At 45.3% G+C, this 26,291-nt stretch overlaps 1 protein-coding gene across 1 annotated transcript in view; it reads right to left on the bottom strand.

Annotated features, from left to right (window-relative positions):
* The window catches only part of LOC126183561 (kelch-like protein 5), a 328,711-nt gene that overhangs the window by 84,279 nt on the left and 218,141 nt on the right, over positions 1 to 26,291 (bottom strand). Inside the window, exon 6 of the mRNA XM_049925639.1 lies at positions 14,620 to 14,816. Within this exon, the coding sequence (XP_049781596.1) occupies positions 14,620 to 14,816 (197 nt within the window). The remainder of the gene's footprint in view (positions 1 to 14,619; positions 14,817 to 26,291) is intronic.

Raw genomic sequence — 26,291 nt, 5'->3', positions numbered from 1 at the left:
ACATTACACTATTCCACAGCATTACACACAACATTGCCATTACTTAATGACAGTTTTCTTGTGGGTAGAAGTACCGAAGGTCAGTTGGTATGGAAATGCAAACGAGAGCATAAAGGAATACCAAGGGATGCTTACATTCATTTTGCTACGAAATGTAACTGGAGGATAAGGAAACTTACTTTGAAAGAAATATTATTTATTTTGAACTTTTGCTTTTGTTGCGGTTTTGCCATGTCTTGTATCACTATGACGAGTTGCCAATTACTTACGTCTAATTACTTATGTCCAATTGATTATGTCTAATTACTTATGTTGATGTATTATTTTTACTATTGTTCATTTTGTCCATGTCTTATTTATGCTATTATCAAATGTTCAGACAGTTTTAGCCAGAGTTTGCCAGCACCAGTAATTTAGTATTTGTATCAATCTAGTGTTTCCATGTGTCACTGTGTTACTATATTGATGAGGATAATCATTTTGTAGGATTTCAAGTATGCTAGGATAGGTTCCCGAGTACTGCCAATTATTTGTTTATTAATAATGATGTCTTAGGTAAGAAATGGTTTTAGAAGGATAATTTAGGATGTAACAATGCTTTATTTTCATTTGTATTTGAATGTTCGTCTGGAGGGACATACCACATGCCTACTCCCGTGATAGATAACGTAAACAGAATGAATCACACCCCCAGATCGAGAAAGTTTTGGCTATATACCTAGTCTGTTGGATGAACAAGAGAACCACACCCGCAAGAGCACGTACCTTACGTGACGCGGTTGGCTCCCGCGCGGACCCTTAGCTGTCTGTGTCGTTTCTTCACTTTTCCGTTTCGCGACATAGTCCATCCTAACCACTTTCATCTTTCAACTATCAACAGAACAGCCCTTGAAGAGTCTTGCACCACCCGCGAGGGCACGTACCTTACGTGACGCGGTTGGCAACCGCGCGGACCCTTAGCTGTCTGTGTCGTTTCTTCACTTTTCCATTTCGCGACATAGTCCGTCCTATCCACTTTCATCTGACAACTTTCAATCGAACAACGCCTTTTGCAGTCTATTACCCGGGCGTATCCTAACACAAAACTATTCAGCCCAGACTTTGAACTTCCATCTCGAAGAAGAGTTCACGAGAGCAGTGTTCCGTGCTCTCTGACGACAGCTGATCAGGCAACGTCAGATGCGAACCGCGTCTAGCCCGCAGCAAAACGCCAGTAAGCGGAAATCTCTGTTCAAAACCTTGAGCCTTCTTTGTTTTCCCATTGTATTTTCCGAAGGAATACCGACTACTGAAGTAGTAGCATTTAACTGTATGACGTGTCCCAGGACACTGCGAGATAACCAATGATAGACAGAGTTTTAAGAAACCAGCTGGGCCCAATGAGGCCAGCACCATGGAGTTATAGAGACGGCGAGTTTAGTCGCAAAATGTTGAGAGGATGAAGACGGCGAATTTGGTCGCAAAGTAAAGTTAGTCGCAAGATGTTGAGAGGATAAAGACGGTGAATTTTGTCGCGCAGTAAAGTTTTGTTTTTAGTGAGAGAAGTCGTATTTGAGGAAGAAGTAAGTAGCAGCAGCTATCTTGGAGTCGCAGAATTGTCATTTACACAGTTAAGTAGGCGATAATGTCGTGTCAACGATGCGCCGTGCACTATACCTTCATAAAGGAAAAGTCCTTCAGAAATTATGCTCAACTTAGTCTTTTCTAATTCAATTCCTTACGCTTTCTGTTCCCACTATGGAAATCTCTAGGTTCTTGTCGAGTTTTGCTTTTCCCTACCAACGGCGTTGAATTCCTCCAGGGCCGTGTACCTTACACATTCCGGTTAGCGCCCGCAGAGAGCCCAGCTGATCGATTTATTCCTTCAATTTTCGGTTTCGTAAATCGATCGCCTACCTATCACTTTCGTCTACGCGTCAGTGGCTCTTGTCTCCATATGACTACTATAGTCTAGCAGCGTTCATCCTGCGCCCAGCCTACTCTCAGGCTGATTTACTACTAAAGATTAAACAGTGTCACGCCCTTAGGGGATCCACCCGTTCTTGGGTCCTTGCCATTCATCTCGTTTTTCCCTGTGTTATTTCCTGTTCTTGTGAGCGCTTTTGACAAGTGCCACAGCAGACAGTCCGCCAACTTGTCAGATGTCCGCTTTCTGATATTCTGTCCTCCAAGATGGCTGAGCCTCCACAAATTACAGCAAGGCAACTGCTCCACCGAGTACCACACCTCGTTCGGAACCTAAGCCGTCTACCGACGATTCCATTACTTTGTGTTGCAGACTGCTAATTGTTACCCTTCGTTGGTCAGTTAATAGGGAGTGTTGGGGTTACCTTCCGGGGACTGGGAAGGTGAAGCTGTGGCAAGTCCGTTCTGCAAAGAATGCCGAACACACTGCTCCCTCCGGCGCCACAGTGAAGAACTGGAACAGTAAGGGGGTTTCCCTGCCTTTGGGGTCTGTCTTCCTTTTTTTTTTTTTTTTCGTTCCGAGCACTCCGAATCTTCTATTTCCTATCCTACTTCTCGTCAGAGTACTCAGCTATCCGTCCCTCTGTCCACTATGGACATCGTCTAGTTTTATTTCTCTCCTCTCGTTAGCTACAGCGTTGACATCCTACGACACAATCTACGCCCCACCTGCACCAAACTGGTGTCATTTTTCTTGGTCAGTCTCCATTTATGGTGTTCAGCAAGTATATTGAGTTACGAGAAACGTCTTCTCAAAAGGTGAATGTTATTACACTTGGATGGTTAGCCCAAGGAGACAGTTAATTTTTTTTTAGTTATTGATATGGTATTTCCAACAATTTGATATGATACTGGTGTGCTTCATTTCTATATTTATGCATGTTAATGTAATTTTAAACAGAGCCCACTGTAACAACTCATCTAGCTTTGTCACGCGTAATCCCACTTCTGTTTTGCTGGTCATCATTGAAAAAAAAAACCATGCCGATGAGGTACATCTATTCCACTTTGTGGCATTATTCCGCTTTGTGACATTAATGTTCGTCACTTTGAAGCACATAAATACGCTCGTCTGGCGCAGGAGCCCAAGAACATGTAGCGAGAGTGTAAGTACAGACAGCGTAGTGAACAGCGTCGGTAAGCTTCATCTCTCTCTCTCGCTATTAAACCTGACCCTTCCTGCGCCGCGCACGTGCTCGCTGCGTGCGACATTTCACAGCCGCCTCGGCTTCGCTCCTCAGTTGCCGCGTGCTGCTCTGACGCGGCGCTGCCCTTGGAAGTTATCTGCCGCGCGCCTTTCTGACGTAGAGCGAGATTCGGCCTTGCAGTCAGCTGCCACTCTGACGTAGCCTCCGCGCAGGTCTTTAGCAAACGGTTCCTGTCGGAACGCCATTAATAACCTTTCATGCCGCTACGCCTTACTCAGTATTCGCGCCCCTTTAATTATGTTTTTTATACCTGGGAGCTTATTCGTGATTCCCTGCTTCATCTAATAAATCAAATGATCACCTTCTATCGTCAATTGATGACTTGCTGAAACATGAAAAAGGACAAATTTCTTACGTTCGCCTGTTGGCACACTTGAATGAATGACAAACAGCCACAAACTAAACACAAAAAAAAAGAGAAAACAGAAACCTATCAGGCATGTGCCCTCCCTTAGTTTTAAGAGTGAAACTGAGATGTCAACTAATGTGGAAAAACTAGTGTAGTGTAGTGAAGTGTTCCCTTAGTGATAACTCCCTTTTCAACTGTGTTTTGAAACATGTGGACCTCCCCTCATACCCCCCCTGCGCTGAGTTCCAGTGCACGGACCTGCCCACGGCCACGCCCCCTTCCCGCCGGCAGCCTGCACGCTGCCCGCTGAGGACAACACACCGCGCCGCCTCGTGCCACTCGCCCTCGCCGTGACTCATCAGTGGTGATATGTTTATATTTTCAACTTATTCCAACAAAAGAAAAAAAAAGACTTTTTGCTTCAACATAGCAACAAGAACACTTGACATATTTACCTAACACACACTGCTATGTTTTCTTCTAATTTTGTTTTGGTATTTTATGATGTTTTGCTATTTTATGATGTTTTGATGTTTTATGATGATTCAGGTATGCAAACAATATTGTTGATGTAAGTCCCCTTGCGACCCTTAGCAGGTCTTTAGAGTGTCTATACCCTCCTATAGATTAAGACCCCTGCCGTCTTCCGTGAGGGCCATTCTTAATCAAGTGATGCTCACTTTCTTTTGCAAGATAAATTTGTTTACATTCAAATAATAATTACATTGAGCGAATTCACGTACGTTCTCCGCTCCCACGGAAGGGGGAGGAATGTAAAGGATGAGCCAGACAATAAGGGATTTTACTTTATTACATGAGCCTCAAACCGGTAACTCCGTTTTCCCATTACGGCCAAGCCACGGCCGGCAGCGTTAGCTGCCTGTAAATCCTTTCGTCCCACGGTTTAGTAACAGGAAGTCAGCACCGATGAAGGGCACCTTGTTCACGCGCCTCTCTCGTGTGCTGACGAGGTAACGCCGCCCCAGGCGTCGCTTAGCAGGCAACGCTCTGGAAAGTTCCATGCCGCCCGCACGGTTTGCTCGGTCCTGACCAATCAGGGCGGAGGAAGCCGCGTGGTGCGTCGAACATACCCGGCCGCCCGTCGCCGGGCCCGCTCTCTTGTATTCTTGCTCACCCGTGAGTCGGATGCGCGCCCTGTGGCATTGAACATCTCCCGCTTCTCCCGGTGCTGCGGCACTGTGGACTTAGTTTTGGCAGACAACCACTTTCGGTAGCTTCGCGAACAATGTTCGCCAAATTGTAAGCTCTGGCTCACCCTCACCTCCCTAGGCCTATGTAGCCCCTTTTCATCATGCTTTAGCCAATAAATGGCCTTTCTCTAAAAATTACACTATTATTCCATAACGCCCACCGCCTGCCCATACCCGCCATCCTGTACACACCAAACTGAGCAGCCAGAGGTGCAGAAGTACCAGTCCAGCAGGTCCACAGCGCACACTGTCTGATTACCTCATGCTCACATCAAGGCTGTGTTATGACTTGAGTGGAAGTAACCAGTGCTGCAGCAATAAAAGAATGGGCAAGACCTGGATAAATATTCCCGATTTACAGCTACAGTTATCCCTGTCTGCCGGCATCAAGCTATGAGGAGGGGCCTATGATGTTCAGTAATCTTCATGTCTACTGACTGAGTTTCGTGGGTGTGCACATCTTCTCCTGTGGACTTCGACGCTGCTAGCCACAGGGCCCTAATCATGGAGAATCCAATGCTTGGGACTTGCACTCTGTAACTGGAGGGTCTCTATGTGGCCTCTAGTTCATCACTTGGGGCACGCAACTGCTTGTCCTCTCCCAATTGTGTGGGCAAACTACTTGCTGCTTGCCTTATTCCTGTGGGCAGATTCTGCCGTTGGGGACCGCATTCAGTCTACATCCTTGTTATGCTCACTCTGGTCACCTACTCCCAATGTTGTTAGCAAACACAGGGCTGTGTGTGTCATGCAGTGTGTGTGCTTCATGGGATCAGTGACTATGTAGTGCCACTTGTGCTGACACTGCTGCTTCCTTTGTTACCACCTGCCTGCAGCTCCAAGCTACTTGATGACCAGCATCAACCTCAGCACGCACATATTTCTAATGCCCTGCTATCTGGAGTGACATTGCGCAAACTGATGTATTCAGAATAATAAATATATGGTTTGTCAATATCGCTTTACTGGCCCCTCATCACGCATCTGACAGGAACCCACTTGCCAACCACCACTCATTCATACCCTGGGGTGGTGCTTCGTTGACATCCTGACCACCACCACTCCATTTTGAGATAGCGAATTTCATAATCAACCTTTTCCAATCTACGAGGATAAGTCAATTATCAACCAAAAAGTAGTTATAAAATTTTATTGTAGTCAAATAGTCTCATTATGTTTCAATGCACTTAGTCCATCGTGGTACAGGCTTCCTGATGCCCTCATAAAAGAAGGTTCTCAGTTGAACTGCGAGCCAGGAATGCACGGCTTCTTTCACTGCTTTGTCTGATGCAAATCGACGGCCCCTTAATGCCTATTTGAGTGGACCAAACAAGTGATAGTCAGAAGGGGCAAGACCAGGACTATATGGAGGATGATCCAATACTTCAAATTTGACTTTCTTGGGTGTTTCAGCAGTGTGGACAGCAGTATGTGGATGGGCATTGTCATGCAACAACACAACACCTTCTGATAGAAATCCTCGGCATTTGCTTCGAATTGCATGCTTTAACCTGGCAGTAAGCATCTCACTGTAACATACACTGTTTATTGTTGTGCCCCTTTCCCTATAATGTTCCAGTACTGGACCATGTGCATCCTACAAAACCGTAAGCATCAGTTTTCCTGGCGACTGTTGGGTCTTTTAACTTTTTCTTGCACGGCAAATTTGGATGTTTCCATTCCATACACTGTCGTTTACTCTCTGGCTCGTAAAGGTGGATCCATGTTTCGTCACCGGTAATGATCCTGTCTAAGAAGTTGTCCCCTTCGTTACCACAGCGATCCAAATGTTTTTTGCGGATGTCCAAGCGCATTTATTTATCCAACTGTGTGAGATTTTTTGGCACCTATTTTGCACAAACTTTATGAAACCCAAGTGTGTTGTGGATGATTTCATAGGCAGAACTGCGACTGATTTGCAGACGATGTGCCACTTCGTCAATAGTTAATCATCTGTCTAAGAGAATGTGAATTTTCAATGGTTTCTTTATTTGTGGTGGTAAACGGTTGTCTGGCTCCTTCATCGTGCTTAACAATTGTGCGACCATTTCAGAATTTTTCAATCCATTTGTAGACAATCCATTGCGGCAAAACACTGTTCCCGTAGTGTATTTAAAGTCTTCGATGAATTTCGGCCCCTGATACGCCTTCAGACCACAAAAAAACGGATCACTGAATGTCGCTCTTCTTTGGTGCAAATTGACAGTGGAGCAGCCATGATTAGCAGCACAGTAGTGATAATGAAACTCACCTAGCAGCATGAAAATTGCAAAGATATAATAACAAATAAACAAAGCATGCCTCATCAATGTAAAACAACAGTACTACCAAAATATGCAAAAATATAACTAAATCGTGGATAATAATTGACCTATCATTGTAATTTCATTAACGTTTTCACCCTGTCGATTTTTCCATGTTTAGTTTTTAGAATTTTGGGTTCCAGGTATTTGTTAGGCTGGTTTTTTCAAATGATATTTGAAGCCCTACTCTTCCTGCAGTTTCTTTAAGAATTTCTATTTCTTTTTGCACTGTTTCAATGTCCTCACATAGAACTGCCTGGTTATCTGCAAAAGCTAAGCCATCTTTCTCGACACTGTTACTTCTTTACCGGTTCACCAATTTTAAGCTTGGATTACTTTTTCTCTGTCACGACTGAAATGTAATGGACTGAGTCCATCACCTTGTCTCATGCCAGTTTTAATTTAAAACTTTTCCTAAATTTTCTCCCTGAAGTTTATTGTAAATTTTGTATCATTTGTTGTTTAATAATTGCAGTGGTTTTGAGGTCCAGACCACCACCTTACTTCTGATAGAAACCTTTCTATGCAATTCTTCAGGCTTTCCCGGCGAGGTGTTGTCATGATGATTAATCAGGTTTCTGCCAGTTATTCGCGTCTTTCCTGCACATTATAAGTGTGTTCCATCCACCCACCAAGATTAAGGCTCTGCTATGAAGTGTGAAGGACGACCTGTATCTACAGAAACCATATGAATGTGTTGTGACATACATCGGCCAGACAACGAGGACTGTTGATATCAGATGCAAGGAGCACCAAAGGCACACCAGACTGAGACAAGTAACCAAGTCACTGATTGCCGAGCATTGTTTAAAACTCAATCATTCTATCAAGTATAATCATGCCAAGATTTACACACAAACATCGAGATAATGGGACAGCGGCATCAAAGAATCTATTGAGATAAAGGTCGCAGAGAATCTCATCGAGTGGGACACTGGTTTCCAGCTGAGCATAGCTTGGAACCCGGCACTCAATCTCCTGAAGATGCAACGGAGGCAACATCAAGACCCCAAGGGACACAAGTATGAAGATGGAATTAAATACCACGTAATAATGGATGCATGTGAAATGGTAACTCAGCAACAGACACAATACCTGAGAATGTTGTTCTGAGTCTCAAGTGGCAATTTGAACACCATCAGCCTGAAAATAACACAGCAGCTGCTCCTGGGGGTGGCAAGCACTTTGGACGGAACGCCTAACATGGCACACCACGGTAACAGAACTAACACACAGAAAGACTTAAAAGGTGACAATCAGAAGATAAAACATCTAGCACGGCTTGGACGGCATTCTGAACTTAATTCATCAATACTGACAATGGATAATAACCACAAAGTACACCCACAGCATTCAGAACACCTGCAGCTAGAAGAAAACACTACAGTCGCTGCTATTGGTTGGTGCACACCATGGACAGAGCGTCGGATGCGGCATGGACCGCACAAGGAGCACCTAGCACAACATAGGCCGTAAATACCGGACTCGTTCCACACTGGAACCAGTATCAGACAGCACCTGAAGAAGACTGCGAGTCACACAATTGAAATATCATCCAGGAAAGACGCGAATAACTGGCAGAAACCCAATTAATCAACACGACACCTTTCTGTGTATTCAGGGCAACTTAGAAATTTTTAAAATATTTCCAAAATTCAATGCACTTAGCTTAGTTGGTAAGTCCCTGTAGTAACATACCAGTTATTACACCTACCACCCACAGCGGCAATTGTATTGCGCTTCAACATTCAAACAGCATGTTTGCAACTACCTGAGGTGACTGCCAGGGGCAGCCGGGTCACCAATAGCTCTTGCCAGATCTGCCGTTAGCACGCAGTAGTACACAAATGACACCTGACATGGATAGCCTCTTTATAAGGGCATGTATGGACTCCCAGGCTCTCAGCTGTTAAATGTGTTTTGAACCACTACTTTCATTGCCTCCTTCTTGATGTCACTCTGTGACCCAGTAAATTGTATCCTTTTTATTGCTATTTATTTCCTTGCGTTCCTAGTTGGAACACAAGTGGCAACATAGAGGATCGAATTTTGCATGTTTTGGATTATGTGATTTCTGTGCTGTTCATCTCTTCCACGGAGGCTTTACTCCAGTCCCTTCTGCAACAACAGTAGACAGATACGGCCATGGTGGAACAGTTGTTGGCCATGTTGACCGCGGCTCGGCTACAATTTGTTCATCCATCGACATTTCCCCCTATGATGAATCTGCGGAAGACTGGCTTACTTACAAGAAGTGGCTATGTCAACATTTCACGGTGTTCCAGGTAGTAAACATTGTGGTCCATAACATTTTTTCTTTGTTGTGGATGCCCCCTCACATGTATTTCTCACTGTGCCAGTTAGATCCTCTGCAAGAACCAGCATCACTTTCTTTAGACTATATGTGTCGTTTGTTGTTCTCCTATCACCACAAGCATACACATGTGGTCGCTATGCATTCTGGATTCTACCATTGTTGCAAACAGCTCCAGCAATTGTATCAAGTTTGGATGGCCAATCTTCACAGCCTCAATCTTAAGAGTCGGTTTGTCACAGTTAACTCTCAGGAGTCTTATGTGGACCCCATGCTCAGAGATGCAATCATTCATTCAGCCCTTGGTAAAGAGATGCGTCAATGTGCCCTTCAGTTGGAGGACCCTACGTTAGAAGATGTCTCCTGCACTATGGGCCACCAATTGGATCTGTTTGCCCCAGGGCTAGGTTGTGCAACCAACTTCATGGCACGCATCACCCTCAAACCCTCTGCTTGCCCTCGCTGTTTTCAGGTGTGGCCTAGAGATGGGCAAAACTGTTCTTTTCAGAGATCGGATCAGAACTGTTCACTCCCTGAAATGAAATAGCTCTTTTTCATGACTCACCACTCATTTACAATAGAAAATAAATGGAAGGCACATTGCCCTTTAAACTTGGTTTATTCCAGTACTATACCTGTATTTTGATCTTATTTGATCCTATTTTGAAGTAACACAGATAATGAGTAAGAATTTTGTATTGTTTATTGAAATTTCCACGATATGACAAAGTTTTTGATTATTGATTTATTTTGCACTATCGTGGTTATTTGGGTGATCGGAAAATGTTGTAACTTGAGATTTACATTAACAATATATTTGGCTATAATGTATTAAAATTTCATTAACCTCATACAAATACATCGCAAGCCATATATTTTTAAAGTGAACGTTTCCTTCCGAAGACGCCTAAAATCGCAAAATCCGTACCAGAATAAGAAAAAAATATATAAATTTGACTGTAAAACGAAAGTGCTGCATATAGCCTTACGCAGAATAAAACAAGGAAAATATTGGTGTATCACATTTTTCGATACGTTTATCGGTTCGCTCGTAATTAAAGCATAAATTCGAGTGTCCATAATAAAAATCCTATAGTAAGAGGAGTCGTCAGGAACCTAATCTGATCAGTTTAAACAAATAAAAATAAAATAAAAACAAATGATGTATACATAAATAATAATGTAATATACACAGCGGTATTACTACGAAGAACAATATCCAGTAGAGACGAACTCCGATGCAGAAGCACTGAGTCGAGCAGGTCGAGCCGCGAGCTGTATTACCGCGTGAGCTAAGACCGCAGAGACCAGAGTGACACCTGAGTTGCTTTGCTCAACGCTCTGGCTAGAGTCGAGAACGGTGGGGTGAGCGTTGAGCGGGTGAGTTCCGAGGGTGGGGGGAGCGGTGAACTCACCCACTCCGAGACAAATCGTCCGTTCTCTTGCGAGCAGGTTGTTGCAAGTAGTTCTTATGTTATCCGCTAGGTGGCTCTCTGTCCTGTTGCTCGCATCAACTGCCCAGAGGGCAGGACGTGCGACTGAAACGATCGCCGACAGAGTGGGATGCGAAGTTAAGTTGCACCAGACACTGCACGCGGCAGACGACGCACAGAGACGGCACGGCATATGTGAAACACAAAATCCAATGGGGCACTGCACAATGCAGGCAGCCAAGGTAGAAGCAGGGCAGAGGCCAGCGCTGGCTGTGTTGTGTGGCGTGCACTGTGCTGTGACCAGCAGAGGCGCTGCTGATATGCTCCGTCTCTCTCTCTCTCTCTCTCTCTCTCTCTCTCTGCCGTGGGAAACGTTTGGAGCTACCGTTCTTTTTTTCTGAATCACTGATTGTTCACTCCTTTGAAAGATTCAACTCTATGAATCAGTTCAAGAGCGGATCCCCCATCTCTAGTGTGGCCAGTGCCAATAGCTTTATGTAACCAGGTTGAGACAGCTGGATTGATTAACATCACTGTGAATGGTTAGATCAATTTTCTCAAGTGAATGGGCTACATCCTTAGTGATCATAAAAAAGTTGTTTGGTCAGCTTTGGCACTGTGGCAACTTCAAGATCACTATTAATGCACAGGCAGTCATAGACACATATCCCCATGCCTCTCCTAGAGGGGGGGGATTCTTTTCCAAATCCGACCTGGCTGAAGGCTTCTTTCAGATTCCCTTGGACAATGCATAAAATCAGTTGCTTGTAGTTAATATGCCTTTTACCCTCTATCAGTACCAATGGCTGACCTTCAGGATCGCTAGTGTTCCTGCCACCTTTCAACATCTTTTAGAACAGGTCACAATGGTTTTTCTTCGTTGCATTAACTGTCTTGATGATACAGTCATGACAAGTGCGAATATGGAGGATCACCTGTGTAATATACATTCTTTGTTTACTGTTCTACACGCCATAGGCCTCAAACATAATCTCGCTTAAGCATCACTTTTTCCAACCTTTAATTGTTTATCTAGGTCACAAAATTTTGCCATCAGGGCCTGTGCCCCACGGAACAACATGTCGCCACAATTACAGCTTTGCCCCCTCAGTCTCATCTACATTTCATGGAAAAGTGGCGTACTATCAAGTTTATTCCCAGAGTGGCTACTATTGCCCATCACTTTATTATGTTACTTCAGGAAAGTGCTTGTTTTGTTTGGTCTGCAGCCTGTGAACATGCTTTTGTGCAGCTTAAGGATAGTCTTTGCTCCGCACTGTGTCTTGCAGCATTTCAACCTGGCATGCATCCAGTCCTGGCCACAGCCACATCCCAGCCATATGGCCCATTGCCATTCAGATGGCTCCAATCTGCCTATTGCCTTTGCATAAAAAACAATCAACTCGGCTCAGCAATATTATTCTCAGGTGGAACAAGTAGCACTTGCTGATGTCTAGGCCTTACAAAATTTCAATGTCTCTTGTATGGTGTAAAATTTCATTTAATTACCAACCACAAGCCCTCAGTTTGCCTGTTCAGCTCATTGGTGTTCTTATCGGACAAAGCCACTCATCGTCTTCAGAGTTGGGCTCTGTTTTTGTCCTGGTACAACTATGAGACCCATTTTCATCCCAAGTTGCAACATGCAAATGCAGATACTCTGTCCCAGCTACTCTTAGGCTCTGACCCCTCATCTGACCAGGAGGGAATGCTTTGTTTTCAACTCAGTACAGAGGCAAGGCAGTCGGTGGATGGCTTTCCCATTACCAGTTTCCGTACTGTCTGTGCCGTGACGGGGGATCCGGTGCTCCGTTAGCTCATACATATGATACAATATGGACGGCCTGACCGTCCAACGCACCAGGCAGCAGATGCACTTCAAAATTGTTACACGTTGTGTCATCACCTCTCCCTGTTGGATGGCATTATTCTCCTGCTGTTAGAAGGGTTTACTCACTGTATGTTGGTTCCAGCAACTCTACGATCGAAGATTCTTCACTTATTCCATCAGGGTCAATGTGGGATTGCTTGCACAAAACTGTTGGTGTGCCACATGTGTTTTGGCAGTATACCAATTGAGGAAATGGTCACATTGATTACACTGGTCTTTTTCAAAACACTTTGCAACTTATGCTTTTTCTCATTTTCCTTATGTTGTTCATCATCCACCTGCAACAGTAGACATTACCGTCACGGTCCTGTCGAAGTTCTTTGTAGAAGGTTTCATACAATGGTCCTCAGTTCATGCTGACAGCTTTCCAGGACTACCATATACAAAATAGCATTCGTCCTGTCCAAGTGCCTTCCTTCCTTCTACAGTTGAAGAGCGAGGCAGAACACCTTGTCCAGATGCTAAAGGGACAGATGCCCAAGTACGTAGGAGATTTCCCAGTCAAGGAGGCTCTCATTTTTTTTACATAATTACGTTAACAATGCTGGTTGGAGCCAAGAGTCCCATTGAGCTCCTGCATGGTCATCAGCAGTGGATGCTGTTTGATCTCTGGCTGGCAGGCAGGTATCTCCCAGCGATGCCAGTTTCGTCAATATTTGCACCCAGCACCCCACTCTGGGCCAGGGCATTAGGAGGGAGCCCTCATTAGATTTCAGCCATCATTCACAGCCAACATGGTCACCGTGTCTTTGTGGTTTGCATGCAAGACTGATATGTGGCATACCACTGAAACCAGCTGCATCCCAGGATGAGCGCGGAGCGCCCCCCCCCCCCCCTCCTCATTTCTTGTTGGCCCTGGCCACACTTGGGGTAGAGCAGGCCTGATCATGCCTACCTACCCCAGTGGTTGAGGCTTTGTCAGCACCAATGGGGATTTGCTTCCTGTGGCTGATGCCAGTGTCGCCCACTGCACTGAAAGTATTTATAAAGCCCTGGTATTGTTTTTTGGAAGTCACCATCAATTTCACAGAGTTGACTGTTCACATACTTTCTCTTTGCTTGTCTTATTAATTCTGAAATTTCTTTCCTAGGCGCCAGGGATCTGTCACATACATTTTCTGATATGTTACTATTCCACATTTTGAATGTCTTGTGTCGCAATTTTACTGCTTGTTCACAATTTTCATTCCACTAAGGGTATTTTTCTGCCTTTGTAAAGGAATTTGATTTTGAACAGTTTGATAAAACTGTCTATGAGTTGCTCTCAGTTTTGTGCTTGCCAATAGCAGTAGTTAGATTTTAGTAGTATCAAATTTACAAATTACTGGCATCCTTCTGTTGATTTTATGGACCTTGAAATTCAGTTTCACTTAGGTTAGGTAGTTATTTGTGTCCATATTTGCTCCTTTGAGTACCTGAACATTTAAAAATTTCCTTGTGATGTGGATACAAGATTGTGATATAATCAATTTGGAATTTACCAATATTCTTGTTGGTGGATTTCCACATTTTGTTTTGGGAGTATATTTCTTAAAATGGCCTGATGTAATTTTGAAACTGAAATTTCTATACAGTTCCACCAGTCTCTCTCCATTCTGACTGCTCCATTTGTGAGCAGGGGAGGTATCAAGTGTTTTGTTGTAATTTCTCTAATTCCCTAAGTAAGCATTAAAATTTTTCACTACATGAACCATACACGATCCACATATCACAACAAAAGCTTATCTGCTTGTTGTGATATATGGATCATCTGCGACTTCTCTCTACCTGTTTCTATTTCTGCAATGGGCAAACAGGCAGCCCTCTTCTGTACTACACAGAATTTAAATTAAAAACTCAACAATGATAGTTTGTTACAATAAGCAGCCAAAGAATACATAACTTCTTTTTTAAGAAGTATTGGTATTAAACTTGAGAACTTCACAATTATGGTTAAGAAACTTACAGTTGTGTAGTCGTGAGCTGCTTTCATTAAGTCATCACAGCCCTGGGTATCGGCAAACAGGCGGATTCCAATGCAGTTGGAGGGATCAAGCTGCTTTTTCAGAAAGCCGCAGCAAGCGTCAACAATCTCTGGCATTTGCAGTAACCGAGCTGCACTGAGAAGCTTTTCAACAGTCTCTTCTCTGATCTCTACTTTGCCTGTTTGGGCATATGACAATAAATATGGAATTAGTAAAATCGCTTTGTATTAGCTCTGGTGTTATATCTTACCATAATATTAATATAACAGAGGGAAACATTCCACGTGGGAAAAATATATCTAAAAAGAAAGATGATAAGACTTACCAAACAAAAGTGCTGGCAGGTCGATAGACACACAAACAAACACAAACATACACACAAAATTCTAGCTTTCGCAACCAACGGTTGCCTTGTCAGGAAAGAGGGAAGGAGAGGGAAAGACGAAAGGATTTGGGTTTTAAGGGAGAGGGTAAGGAGTCATTCCAATCCCAGGAGCGGAAAGACTTACCTTAGGGGGGAAAAAGGACAGGTATACACTCGCGCACACACACACACATCCATCCACACATATACAGGCACAAGCAGACAAGGATGAAAGAAACTTGTAAAATGGCTTCACAAAGTTCACTTAAATATCATTCTACCAAACTACAAAATACATCCAAATACAGGTACTTTCTTTAAATTCTTATACCATATAACATTTACTCAAGTTAGATACATGTTTCCCCCCCCCCCCCCCCCCCCCCCCACCTCTACTTTAGTGACAACTGACAGCCATCAAAATTAAAGCATAGAAGTTTCATTCCGCAAATATATTCTGAATTTTAAAACTAATTCCAAGTGATATTCTGCACACCAATACCAATAATGAATAATGGACAGCAGGAAGTTGGTTAGCATAATGAAGACTGTAGACATATTTGTGTGTGTGGGGGGGGGGGGGGGGGGGGGAGGGAGGGGCACATACACGCGGGGTGGGGGATGATGACACAAAGTCCTTGTTCTAATTTAAGGGGAGAGGGCGGGGATTGAGACGGCAAGCACAAGCAGGGCTCGTGCTCTGAGAGTTCTGTACTAATTTAATTTTGTATATAGATACTTCACAACAGGCTTTGATGAGTGAGTTTGTGTGTATCAAAATATGTCACATAAATGACAACATCTTTTGATTGCACTGACTTTCTGCTTAAATTTTTTACACCGCCAAGGGACAACAGACCTCGGTATTTGACACAAATTTCAGCTTGATACCTCTATCCATTCCTGAAAAAAGGAGGCTTAACACATAGACAGAAGCCTACAGGTTTTCAAAAGTCAATTATCTTTCACATAGTATTTTCCATCCAAGTGAAGTGGCTTTAAAATAAAAAAAACATTTGTGCTGTACGATTGTCCGACTGGTTACATCCTGGATTTTTATATGCAGGCACTATAATAGAAATAGGCCTCCACAATGTTGGTGGAAAGTGCCAACATAGTGGAAACACTAATGAAACAGTATTTGGAATGGAGACATACACTTTACGTCAGCAATTGGTATTTGGGCCCAGTCCTGTTTCTTTGACTTCGTAATTATGAAACAACCATGTGATACTGTTCATAGTAACACACTGTTCTGCAAAACTGAAGGACAAGCTAGATAATGTAACATAACATTAACTACTTGGCGGAAATAAAGTGCAGGAGCATGTTGCCAGAGGTCTCCCAGTCATGCACAAAAAGTTAGAAGTCACACCATATAAGGTCAGTGTGACTACAGCACTAAATGCAGCTGGACACGCAATACAAGGCAGCTGAAGGAATGGGAAAAGACTGTGTCGATCAATGACCAGTAATGGTGCATGGTGACTGTGTTCTTCATTATAACATATCCCGAAGACAACACTTGGATAACTTCACACAGGGAAGAATCATTGGGAAACAGGAAGGAGGATGAAGTGTGTTGAGCCTGAAGGAGTGGAGCTGGTTGACCACGGTCGACTAGAGCAGCAGGTAACTGCTACATTGTGCAGTAGACAAGAATGACTGAGTAAAATTGCAACCACTTTTAACAGGAGTACAAAGCACACAATCTCTCGCTATACAGTGGCAGGGAGAATGGATGGGGGTTGTCTCTTTGTCAAATGACCATTATGTTGTGTTCCGTTGGCACCCGCACATCGGCAGCGCCCTTTGCGATGGCGCCAAGAGGCAGAGTGGACCAATGAGAAGTGGGCCCGCATGCTGCTCAGTTTAATGACTAATGTGTAGGGATAGGAAAATTTCGTGTACATGATAAAGTGAAATCGGCACAGTATAGCAGCATAACGTGAAACTGCCAATCTCAAGTAAAAATGTTTTAAAACCAAGGTTGGTAGTTTACTAGTATTGGTAACTAATGGTTAGTAAACACTGAAATTGGATTTTGACTTTTCTTTCAACTCTGAGAATTGCATATAATCTTTAAAAAACCACACACCAACTTCATTTCATCAGGACAGTTGTGCACAGTGACCGTAGTATATTTCAAAAAAGGAATTTAGTTACAATCTGGTCCCTGTACATCTTAAACTCTTACACTAACATATGTTGCCAGAAGCTTGACGAGTTTATATGACTTTATTTCAATGCACTGAAAATAGCTATTCAATAGCTGAAATCTAGATCTGACAAAAATACATATTGTATTTGTGACTTTTGCTTTTTTGTCCTAAAATAACAGTTGATACCTCGTGTAAAGAAATATGATGTCACACAAAGTGAATTCCAGTAACAGTTTTAGCCCTTGATGCAAATTTTTCAGATTATTTTGGACAACCTATCACACAAAAAAATGGCACAATTTTCAGATGTCTTTAGTGCAGTGCATTAATTAAACAGATATTTTCCTAATAGACCAGTATAAATGTGAAAACACCAGATGTGGCACTTTCATTTTGCAAACACATGAATCACCTACCACCTACCTACCTACCTACCTACTTGCCGGCCTACGTGACAGCTCATACTGTCACCAACAAGCTTCATTTAAAAAACTTTTAAAAATATAACTGAATGAAAACTGAAATAAACATTTTCCGTGTTACGTTTTAACACCAGAAACATATTTGCATGATGGGTGTGTCCTGCACTTTAATTGCCTGATGGAAACAAACCAAGATGGCACTACACTGATTTGTGTGTTTGTAAAGCTAAAGTGCCATATTTAGTGATTTTCATATTTACACTTGTGTACTACAGAAACACCCACTTTAACTGATGCACCACATTACAAATCTCTCAAAAACCACATAACGTGCTACAATTTTTTGCACAAAACTAACAGGGAAAATGATGTCACTGGATAAAACATTATCTGTATTCCAGGTTAAAATGGAAGATTACTTCATTACTGTGGGACAATGAATCTTTCAGGCAGAAATGAAAGAAATAAGGAAATGCAGTGTAAAACTGATAAAACCTCACACTATAAGAGAGAACTAAAATGGTCATAAAGTTACTAATTATTGACAGAGAAAGAAGGAACAAGGCGGAAGAAGAGAGGAGGGAAAGAAGGTGACTAATGATATGGGCATGAAGGAAGCAGCACAGGTAGACAAGATAGATACTCAAAACAGACCCCATAAAATAGGAGTGGGAAGGCTGAGGATGGGGATGAACCACCAAGCCCAGTCGAAGCCAGCCCAATCGGGGCGAAGGGTGGAGCAAGACGGCCTGCCATCCCCTCCACCCACTGATAAGTTTGAAGGTCCCACCCTTAAATAAAGCGATTAAACCCCCCCCCCGCCCCCCCCCCCCCCCCCCCACAAAAAAAACACGAAGAAATCTTAAAACAAGATCAGCCGCTGAGGCATTGTGAGCTAATGCCAGCGGTAGCGAGTCAGGAAAGCTAAAAGTCTGTCGCAGGGCGGCTAATCTGCACAGTCCAGTAAGAGGTGAACTACAGTCAACATTGATCCACAACGACAGAGAGGGGGGGGGTCCTCACGACAGAGGAGATAACCATAAGTCAGCCGAGTATGGCCAATGCGGAGCCGGCAAAGGATGACAGAGGCCTTACGAAATGCCTGTAAGGTGGACTGCCACATAGTTGTAGAATCCTTTATTACCCTGAGCTTGTTCGTTGAAGAAAGAGTGTGCCATTCTGAATTTCAAAGTCCCAAAACCTGACGACATAATGCCGAGCGAAGGTCTATTTCCGGGATGACAATAGCAAGAGATGGGCCATTAGTAGCCAATTCAGCTAGTCAATTGGCAAGTGCATGGCCTGTGGTCCAAATGAAAACCACTGAGCATCCACGTTGATTAAGGAGAGAAAGGGAGTCCTGGATAACTATGACCAATGGGTGGCGAGGGAAGCTCTGGCCGATAGCTTCCAAACTGCTCAAGGAGTCACTACAGATAGTGAAAGACAGTCCTGAGCAGAAGAGGACATGGTCCAATGCATGCAAGATGGCTACCAATTCTGCAGTAAAAACACTACAGCCATCTGGCAAGGAACGAAGTTCCACGTGTCTCGCATAGGTATAAGCATAACCAGCGTGACCAGCAACCATGGAGCCATCAGTATAAATCACTTCTGAACACTGGAATGAACTGAGGAGACAGTAGAATTGGTCGTGAAGGGCCTCCAGAGGGACAGAATCCTTTGAATTGATGGAGAGATCAAGACAGAGCTGTGGCCGAGAGACGCACCACGGAGGGGTATGTGCGTGAGTGGAGAAAAGAGGCAGTAAAGGGAAGTTCTGGAGTTCAGGAAAGGGCAACTGAATGTGGGCAGACATGGTAAACCCACATTGTGGCTGCTGCCGAGGAAGGTTGATCTCCATGTCTGGATAAAGGAGACCATAATTAGGGCACTTTGGGGTGCAGTGAATGCAGAGCATGTAAGATATCAGATGTTTGTGACGGAAAACTCGCAGCAGTGGAATCCCCGCCTCTGCGAGAAGGCTAATCACGGGGCTAGTCTGGAAGGCACCAGTCGCAAGTCGTAGCCCACAATGGTGGATGGGGTCTAGTATCTGCAATGTCAAAGGTGACAAAGAACCACAGACAGGACTCCAGTAGTCTAAATGAGACTGGACCAGTGTTTCGTACAATCACAGAAGAATAGAGCAGTCTGCACCCCAGGTGGTATTGCACAGACATCTAAGAACATTGAGATGTAACCAGCACATCCTCTACAGCTGGTGAAGATGAGGGAGCCATGTCAACCGGGCATCAAACACCAGACCCAAGAAGCGATGGGTGTCCACAACCTCGTTGGATTAGCCATCAAGGAACAGGTCCAGATGGGGATTGACTGTACGGCAGAAATGCATGATACACGACTTAGCCACCGAAAACTGAAAGCCATGGGAGAGTGCCCAGGATTGCGCCCAGTAGAGCGCCCCCTGTAGACAGCGTTCTGCAGTGCCCATGATGGAGGAAGCAACATAGATACAAAAATTGGCCGCATACAAAGAGGGGGAAACTGTCAGCCCAGCAGCCACCACCAGTCCATTAATGGCGACGAGAAAGAGAGGGACGTTCACTACAGAACCCTGTGGAACCCCATTTTCTTGCCGATGGGAAGTGCTGTAAGAGGAACCAACTTGGACCCAGAAAGAGCGACAAGAAAGAAAGTTATGTATAGAGACAGGCAGAGCGCCATGAAGGCCCCATTTATGACGGGTTGTGAGGATGTGGTGGCACCAGGTGGTGTCATAGGCTTTATGCAGGTCAAAGAAGACTGCAATGAGGTGTTGTCAATGGGCAAAAATCGACCGGATAGCAGACCTCAGGTGGACCAAGTTATCCACCGTAGAGCAGCCACAGCAACAACCACCTTTAGTCGATGATGACAGGTCACGGGATTTAAGGAACCAAAACAACCGCCGACTCATCAGGTGTTCAAGGAGCTTGCAGAGGGTGTTGGTAAGGCTAATTGGACGGTAGCTATCCAACTGAAGAGGTGGCTTCCCAGGCTTCAAGACAGAAATAACAATGCTTTCCTGCCACTGGGTAGGAAATACCCCCTCACTCCACAGATGGTTGGAAAGGGTCAGTATAAGACGGTGGCCAGCCACTGATAAGTGTCAGAGCATTTGGTTAAGTATCCGATCTCGTCCAGGATCCGTGTCGGGACAAAGGGCGAGGGAGCTGGCGAAATCCCACTCGTTAAATGGGGCATTATAAGGCCCAAGCAGCGAGAAACAAAAGACAAAGGCAGTTGTTCCGAGCGCTCTTTCAGGAGGAGGAACGTGGGCATATACTGAGTCAATGCAGAGGCTTGGGCAAAGTGTTGAGCAAAATACTCTGCGACCAAGTCCGCATGGGTAAGAAAAACACCATGCACAGAAATTCCTGCAACGCCGGTGGGAGGACGAAGGCCAAAAATTCACCCGAGTTTCAACCAGACTTGTGAAGAGGGGGTGTGCAGTCCTATGGCAGCCACATACCATTCCCAACAAATCCGTTTCTGAAATATGATTACGTAATGGGCCCGGGCGTGGAATCATTTAAAGACCAGAAGGAGAGCAGTAGAAAGGTGCCACTCGAAGCAGTGAAGATCACGGTGGCAGTATTTTATGACCACAGCAATTTCTGGAGTCCACCAAGGGACCATCTTCTGATGGGGGGAACCTGAGGAAGAAGGGATGGCTGAAACAGCTGCGGAAAGAATCGGGTCAGTCAATCTCATCAATACTACTGTGTGGTAGTACAGGGGGGATAGTAGCAGAGGAGAAGGCACCCCAATCAGCTTTAGAGAAGGCCCTCCTGGGACGGTGACGGAGAGAGATATACTGGTCAAAACAATCGGATAATGATCGCTGTCACATAAGTCATCATGGACACCCCTCTGAATGGAGGGAAGAAGGCCGGGCCTGCAGATGGAAAGGTCAATGACAGAGAAAGTGTCATGTGCCACACTAAAGTGTGTGGTAGTGCCAGTGTTTAGAAGACAGAGGTCAAGCCCTGCCAGAACAGCTTCAACTGTCCTGCCCAGGGCAGTAGTCATGTGACTACCCCAAAGAGGGTTGTGGACATTGAAGTCCCCTAGAAGCAGGAAGGGAGAAGGGAGTTGTTGAAGAAGGTTGATTAGGGCAAGGGATGTGAGCAGCCTGTCAGGCAGGAGGTAGAGATTACAGATTGTGATTGGAGTGGCGAGATGGACCCTGACAGCAATTGCTTCCAGAGTGGTATGGAGGGGAACCCATTTACTAACAATATCCTTGCAAACCAAGGTGCAAACACCAGCAGAAGCCTGCAAAGGGCCAATTCGGCTTTGACAGAAAGTGTGGAACCCACGAAAGGTGGGAGAGTAAGAATTGACAAAATGGGTCTCAAGGACAGCAATGCAAGCAGCAGAGGAGGAGGAAAGAAGGGGCTGCAACTCCAGGAGGTGACGCAAATAGCCATTACAATTCCACTGGAGGATTCTCAAGCTGAAGTCCAAATGGGAAGCCAACGGACCGGAGCCAGTCATGCCACCAAGTCGCCATCCGTCACCGGTAAGGATGGGGTGATATCCATATAGGTGGGGTCAGACTCGGTTGGTTCATTGGCAGGAGGAGGGGAAGGTGGCACCTCAGGGTGTACTGGAGGGGCCTTGCCCTTGTTCTTGTGTTTCTGCTTCTTCTCTTGTGAAGGAAGAAGGGCAGACTGCAGGGAGGTCGGGCACGGAATTACATCTGGCAATCTTGGCGCCCACCGGCTGCAGATCGCGCGGCCGATGTGGAGCAGCTGATCGCCTTTCAGGGGAGTGACGGGAAGAGGAGTCCTGAGAGGGAGTTCCAGTACCGGCAGCTGCCGGAGAAGGGGAGTGCTTCTCCAGCAGGGGAGGTGGAGCAGCACACGAAGGGGTGGGTATGGGTACTGATGGGGAGGGGGAATGGGAGAGTGAAGGTGAGGTGGAAGGTGTGGGCTGAATGGGGCAGGGTTGGGAAGAGGAGGGGGAATGGACGTAACTGAAGGAAAAAATAGAAGTTATAGGCACGGGATGGAGCCGGTCATACTTTCGACAAGCCTCGGTGTAGGTAAGTCGATCTAAGGTCTTATACTCTTGAATCCGTTGTTCTTACCCATACACCGGGCATGCTGGCAAGCGTGCAGGATGCTGTGCATTACAATTTACGCACACTGGCGGGGGAGCACAGGCACTCCCCTGATGTAGGGGGCACCCACTGTCACCACAGAGGGGATGGAAACAGCAAACTAAACAATAGCACATACGAAAACAAAGCTGGGAAGATAGCCACCAAAACAAAGCCGAGAAGATAGCCATGTTGATATAAAGAAGTCCACCAAGTGGGAAAGGAGGGGGCAGGGAGAGAGGAGCAAGGACAGGGAAGGAGAGGAACAGACAGTAATGCAGTCTGGAAAAAGGGAGGAGACTCCAATAGCTCGGGGCCCTGTGCGTGCCACACACGTATCCACAAAAGGGACTGCGGGCTCCCTAGGGAGTTCGCAGTTCTAAGTTCCTGTTTCAACCGTGGGGTGATAATGAAGGCAGAGTGTCTACAATGTGTATCTAGAATGGAAGGTCCCACCCATGTAAGGGCTACACACCCCTTCATAGTCTCTGTCCCCCCCCCCCCCCCCCAAGCAGGGAATGAGGCCTTTGTCAAATGTTAGGTGTTGGGCTGAAGGCCATTTGTCTTCCATTTTCAAATGTAGACTCCAGGCACCTGGTTTCACACTAAACTACTGCTGTGTACGGACGCAGGAGGAGCTGGCCACTGTTCGCGAACAGCTGAGCGTGTTGATGGCCGCGGTCATCCGTCTTCAGGCTGCTGCCTCTGAGTGTAGCGGCAGTGGGGAGTCTGGTGCGTCGCAAGGTACACCCCAGGTGTTACATGCTTCACCCACTGTCCCTGCTGTCGAGACATCTTCGCGGGTACCAGGCGCAGTTGGGCCACCCTCTCCCCAAGGGGAGTGGCGGGTTCGCGACGCACGAAGCGGAGGGTCAATGTGGAGGCTGGCCGTGTGGCATCGCCCGCTCTGCCTGTGAGTGGACATGTGGCTGCTCCTTCAGCAAGGTCCGAGCAGGCACACGGGGGGAGGGGTTTATTAGTTATTGGGAGCTCCAACGTTAGGCGGGTGATTGAGCCCCTTAGGGAAATAGCGGGAAGATCGGGGAAGAAGGCTAGTGTTCACTCTGTCTGCTTGCCGGGGGGGTCTCATCCGAGATGTGGAGGAGGCCCTACCGACGGCGATAGAGAGCACTGGGTGCACCCGACTGCAAATTGTTGCTCATGTCGGCACCAATGACTCCTGCCGTCTGGGTTCAGAGGTCATCCTCAGTTCGTACAGGCGGTTGGCGGAATTGGTGAAGGCGGAAAGCCTCGCTCGCGGGGTGAAATCAGAGCTAACTATTTGCAGTATCGTTCTCAGAACCGATCGCGGTCCTCTGGTTTGGAGCCGAGTGGAAGGCTTAAACCAGAGGCTCAGACGATTCTGCGGAGATCTGGGGTGCAAATTTCTCGACCTCCGCTATCGGGTGGAGAAATGTAGGGTCCCCCTGAATAGGTCAGGCGTGCACTACACGCCGGAAGCGGCTACAAGGGTAGCGGAGTACGTGTGGAGTGCACATGGGGGTTTTTTAGGTTAGAGAATCCCCTCCCTAGGCCCAACAAGACGCCTCCTGAGATGCGGCAAGGTAGGAGTACGCAAAATGCAACAGGGAATAACAATATTAATGTGCTAATAGTAAACTGCAGGAGCGTCTACAGAAAGGTCCCAGAACTGCTCTCATTAATAAACGGTCACAACGCCCATATAGGGACAGAAAGTTGGCTGAAACCAGACGTAAACAGTAATGAAATCCTAAACTCAGATTGGAATGTATACCGCAGAGACAGGCTGGACAGTGAAGGAGGAGGCGTGTTTATAGCGATAAGAAGTGCAATAGTATCGAAGGAAATTGACGGAGATCCGAAATGTGAAATGATTTGGGTGAAGGTCACGGTTAAAGCAGGCTCAGACGTGGTAATTGGATGTCTCTATAGGCCCCCTGGCTCAGCAGCTGTTGTGGCTGAGCACCTGAAGGATAATTTGGAAAATATTTCGAGTAGATTTCCCCACCATGTTATAGTTCTGGGTGGAGATTTTAATTTGCCGGATATAGACTGGGAGACTCAGATGTTCATAACGGGTGGCAGGGACAAAGAATCCAGTGAAATTTTTTTAAGTGCTTTATCTGAAAACTACCTTGAGCAGTTAAACAGAGAACTGACCCGTGGCGATAACATATTAGACCTTCTGGTGACAAACAGACCCGAACTATTTGAAAAAGTTAATGCAGAACAGGGAATCAGCGATCATAAAGCGGTTACGGCATCGATGATTTCAGCCGTAAATAGGAATATTAAAAAGGGTAGGAAGATTTTTCTGTTTAGAAAAAGTGACAAAAAGCAGATTTCAGAGTCCCTGACGGCTCAACACAAAAGTTTTGTCTCCAGTACAGATAGTGTTGAGGATCAGTGGACAAAGTTCAAAACCGTCGTACATAATGCGTTAGATGAGTATGTGCCAAGCAAGATCGTAAGAGATGGAAAAGAGCCACCGTGGTACAACAACCGAGTTAGAAAACTGCTGCGGAAGCAAAGGGAACTTCACAGCAAACATAAACATAGCCAAAGCCTTGCAGACAAACAAAAATTACGTGAAGCGAAATGTAGTGTGAGGAGGGCTATGCGAGAGGCGTTCAATGAATTCGAAAATAAAGTTCTATGTACTGACTTGGCAGAAAATCCTAAGAAATTTTGGTCTTATGTCAAAGCGGTAGGTGGATCAAAACAAAATGTCCAGACACTCTGTGACCGAGATGGTACTGAAACAGAGGATGACGGACTAAAGACCGAAATACTAAATGTCTTTTTCCAAAGTTGTTTCACAGAGGAAGATTGCACTGTAGTTCCTTCTCTAGATTGTCGCACAGATGACAAAATGGTAGATATCGAAATAGACGACAGAGGGATAGAGAAACAATTAAAATCGCTCAAAAGAGGAAAGGCCTCTGGACCTGATGGGATACCAGTTCAATTTTACACAGAGTACGCGAAGGAACTTGCCCCCCTTCTTGCAGCGGTGTACCGTAGGTCTCTAGAAGAGCGTAGCGTTCCAAAGGATTGGAAAAAGGCACAGGTCATCCGCGTTTTCAAGAAGGGACGTCGAACAGATGTGCAGAACTATTGACCTATATCTCTAACGTCGATCAGTTGTAGAATTTTGGAACACGTATTGTGTTCGAGTATAATGACTTTTCTGGAGGCTAGAAATCTACTCTGTAGGAATCAGCATGGGTTTCGAAAAAGACAGTCATGTGAAACCCAGTTCGCGCTATTCGTCCACGAGACTCAGAGGGCCATAGACACGGGTTCACAGGTAGATGCCGTGTTTCTTGACTTCCGCAAGGCGTTCGATACAGTTCCCCACAGTCGTTTAATGAACAAAGTAAGAGCATATGGACTATCAGACCAATTGTGTGATTGGATTGAGGAGTTCCTAGATAACAGGACGCAGCATGTCATTCTCAATGGAGAGAAGTCCTCTGAAGTAAGAGTGATTTCAGGTGTGCCGCAGGGGAGTGTCATAGGACCGTTGCTATTCACAATATACATAAATCACCTGGTGGATGACATCGGAAGTTCACTGAGGTTTTTTGCAGATGATGCTGTGGTGTATCGA

This window comes from Schistocerca cancellata, chromosome 4 (assembly GCF_023864275.1).
Source record: "Schistocerca cancellata isolate TAMUIC-IGC-003103 chromosome 4, iqSchCanc2.1, whole genome shotgun sequence".
Lineage (NCBI taxonomy): Eukaryota > Metazoa > Arthropoda > Insecta > Orthoptera > Acrididae > Schistocerca > Schistocerca cancellata.
This window is presented reverse-complemented; position numbering and strand designations above follow the sequence as displayed.